General features: G+C 41.6%; 1 protein-coding gene across 2 annotated transcripts in view; it reads right to left on the bottom strand.

Moving 5' to 3' along the window:
- Positions 1-203: 203 nt before the first annotated feature.
- The window catches only part of LOC116691601 (cytochrome b5 reductase 4), a 28,072-nt gene continuing 25,285 nt past the window's right edge, over positions 204-2,990 (bottom strand). For both annotated transcript variants that reach the window (XM_032519359.1, XM_032519360.1), the window contains 2 exons: positions 1,574-1,735; positions 204-791 (listed from right to left, as the gene is read on the bottom strand). In XM_032519359.1, coding sequence (XP_032375250.1) covers positions 737-791; positions 1,574-1,735 — 217 coding nt within the window. In that variant the 3' untranslated portion in view covers positions 204-736. The remainder of the gene's footprint in view (positions 792-1,573; positions 1,736-2,990) is intronic.

The following is a 2,990-nucleotide window of genomic DNA, read 5'->3' as shown; positions in this document are numbered from 1 at the left end:
CATCATGGATGCACCTGAGGTACGTCTTGTAGGCATTCAAATTTATTGCATTTTAGTTTGATATTTTTTGCATTCCGATGTTATCTTTTTCAAAGGATTTTTTTCTTCCTGTTTTGGCGACTCCAGATGAAATGTGGGTGACTCCAATCAGAAGTAATAGTGAAAGCTGCCCCAGTCTTAATAATTAGGAGACTAACCTTTACAAATGTTACCATGATGCATTTTATTTCACTGCAATGGTTATAATTCTCCTGCAAAATCATCCATCCATGTAACTGGAACATCAAGATCCATAAATATCTCCAGAAGATCCTCTGCTTCACACTCCGAAGCTCATGTTCATTCTGTTTTTATATTGCATTTAATCCATCAGTTTACATCATCTCACAAATTTCTCTATGTCTCAGTATATTTTACTGCTTTTATTTTATGCACCTTTTCAGTGTCTGAACTTATAGTTTTATAAACATTATTTATTCCAGACACGGACCAGAACGAGCTAGAATCGTTCGAATCTTACTGAACTGTGATTTTTATGATTGTCTTTGCAGTCCATCAAAGCCTGGGGCGTGTTACCCGCTGTCGGCATCTTCAGCGTCCTTGGTGCATAGAAATACAATGTTCCATTCATCTCCCACCACGCAGGTTTATAAATTAAAGTGGACTGTCTGTGTCGCTCTCTCACTCACAGTCACACAGTCTTTGCAGGGTGGAGGTGGGGTCGAGGCAGAGCTCATCAGCCCTGGAAGGCGTGGAGCTCCTCTTCACTGAAGCCCTGCTGCTTTAACAGCCTGTAAGACAGACAAACAAGAATAGGAGGACAAGGAAAGAGTGGTGTATGTGTTGTAAGTGCTGCATTCAAAGGAAAAGTGAGCGAGTACAAGACAAAGTTGATACATTCTAGGCAAGATCTGAGTGTCAGTGAACTCTGAGGTCTGCACAATTAATCACAGTTTTATCAAAATCGCATCAATTGTTAAAGGCAAAATATGTGTCAAACCATTCTGAATTAAGTATTGTGGTGCTGCTGTTGACGCAGTGACGATTCTCTCCAATCAGTAGTCTGCAGTTTTTCACGCAGCCTTTTGGCATCGCCTCAATTCGATTGGAACCTCGATGGAGGTGGTACTGAAAATAGTACCCGTTAGCAGGTACCAGGGACTTTTTCTCATAATGGAAAACCCAAAAAGAGTCGAGCAGGTACCATGTAATGGAAAAACGCCATTATCCAACGTCGGTTTTTATTAAAGAAGGAAAAGAAAATCACAATCCTCTGTACTATCGAATTGCAATACTTCTAGAATCGCAATGAATGAAAATCGCGATACAAATTGAATCAGCAGCTACGCATCGTAAAAATTAAAAATAAACAATCGGGACAAAAGTCTTGTAGTCTTGCAGTCTTTACCTATTATGACAGTCTTTGGCGTTAGATGTGAGATGATTGTCTTTGGATGGGAAATGGTCAGACTTTAGTCTTTTCAAAGTCTTCTAGTAGGCATTTGATGCACTATTTTCTCAGAGCCCTCTGACAGTAAGTTAAAGTTTATATAACAAATGTTATTTTACACACCCTATCGTTAACTCTGTAAAGGCATCGGGGCCGCACACACACACATAGCATTTGGACCCGTCGGGCCTGTTGAGGAAATCCTTGAGCATGGACTCATCCACCCGACCCGTCCTGCCAGTCCAGCTTTCACAGGGATCGGAGACGACGTACTCCACCTGAAACCTGACACACACAAACACACATTTGGAAGGTGTACAAAGACGCAGACGTCCGGATGTAGCAGAAGAATTTGTATAGCTGAAAATCTTTATTTCACAGTTCTGCCTCAATACATGTGGACATGTCAAGCCTTAAAGCCCAGTGTGTATTCACACTTCAACTAAATGTGTGCCTCAGTTGCTCCAAAAGGGAATCAATGGGCTTGCTTTTTATAGCTTAATATCCTTCAATATTACCTATTCTGATGTATTCTGGTAGACTGCATACTAAACAGAAGTTGTGTAATGAAGCTTTGCAGAAGTTCCACAGTCAACGAGTGAATGTCTGCTATTTCTTCCACTTGTTATCTCATACTTTAAAAGTCTGTTTTTCCACGCTGCCAGTCTCCACATTCATAATTCTGAAGTCATCAAATCTGACAAATGATCCTACTGCCTGCTTGCATTGAGCTCAACAGTCACTGCATGCTGTTCTTTAATTATTTGCAATTGTGTTGCTCTGGTTTTAATACTGTGCTCAGTATTCAGGAAGACTAGACTAAGGCTATACGCCTCTACTACCAGCATCTAGGTAATGGATTTCCATATGGGCTTATGCTCACTGATGATGCTTCACATGGAACACAACATCTTTATTTCTGTGTGTGTGTGTGTGTGTGTTTTACTATTCATAAAGTAAAGCACTTCGGGTCAGCGTGTAATTAAAGGTGCTATACAAATAAAATTGACACTGAGATGGGTGAGTCTTTCTCTGCTGTTCACCTCCATATCTATTTTACACTTGCAATGTATCTCTCCGTATTGAAAAGATTCAGCATGTGTTTCTGAACCAGGAAGCACATTGTTTTGATTTGTAAAGTGCCACCCAAATTTGCCAAAGACCGCAGCTGCAAAATCTGACCTTCTTTATATGCCGCAATTGTGGCACATTAACACAAAGAGCTTTGCGAGATGTAAAACAAACAGACTCAAGTTATCATCTTTTCCGATGTCTATCAAGCAGCTGAACTCCAACAGTAAATCTTAGCACAACAGAGCAAAGGTGCACCAGCACTTTTTGCACTTTAAATGTTAAGGGGGTTAGCAGCAGCTCAGTCCATAGGGAGTTGGGTTGGGAGTTGGTGGCTGGAGAGATGCCACTTCACCTCCTGGGCACTGCCAGGTGCAGTTGAGCAAGGCACCGTACCCCCCCAACCGCGTGGGGCGCTGGTTCAGCTGGCAGCCCACTCACTATGACATCTCTCCATTAGTGCATGTAT

The sequence above is a fragment of the Etheostoma spectabile genome, chromosome 6 (genome assembly GCF_008692095.1).
Source record: "Etheostoma spectabile isolate EspeVRDwgs_2016 chromosome 6, UIUC_Espe_1.0, whole genome shotgun sequence".
NCBI lineage: Eukaryota > Metazoa > Chordata > Actinopteri > Perciformes > Percidae > Etheostoma > Etheostoma spectabile.
The sequence above is the reverse complement of the archived record's forward strand: the minus strand, read 5'-3'. Positions and strand labels throughout refer to the sequence as shown.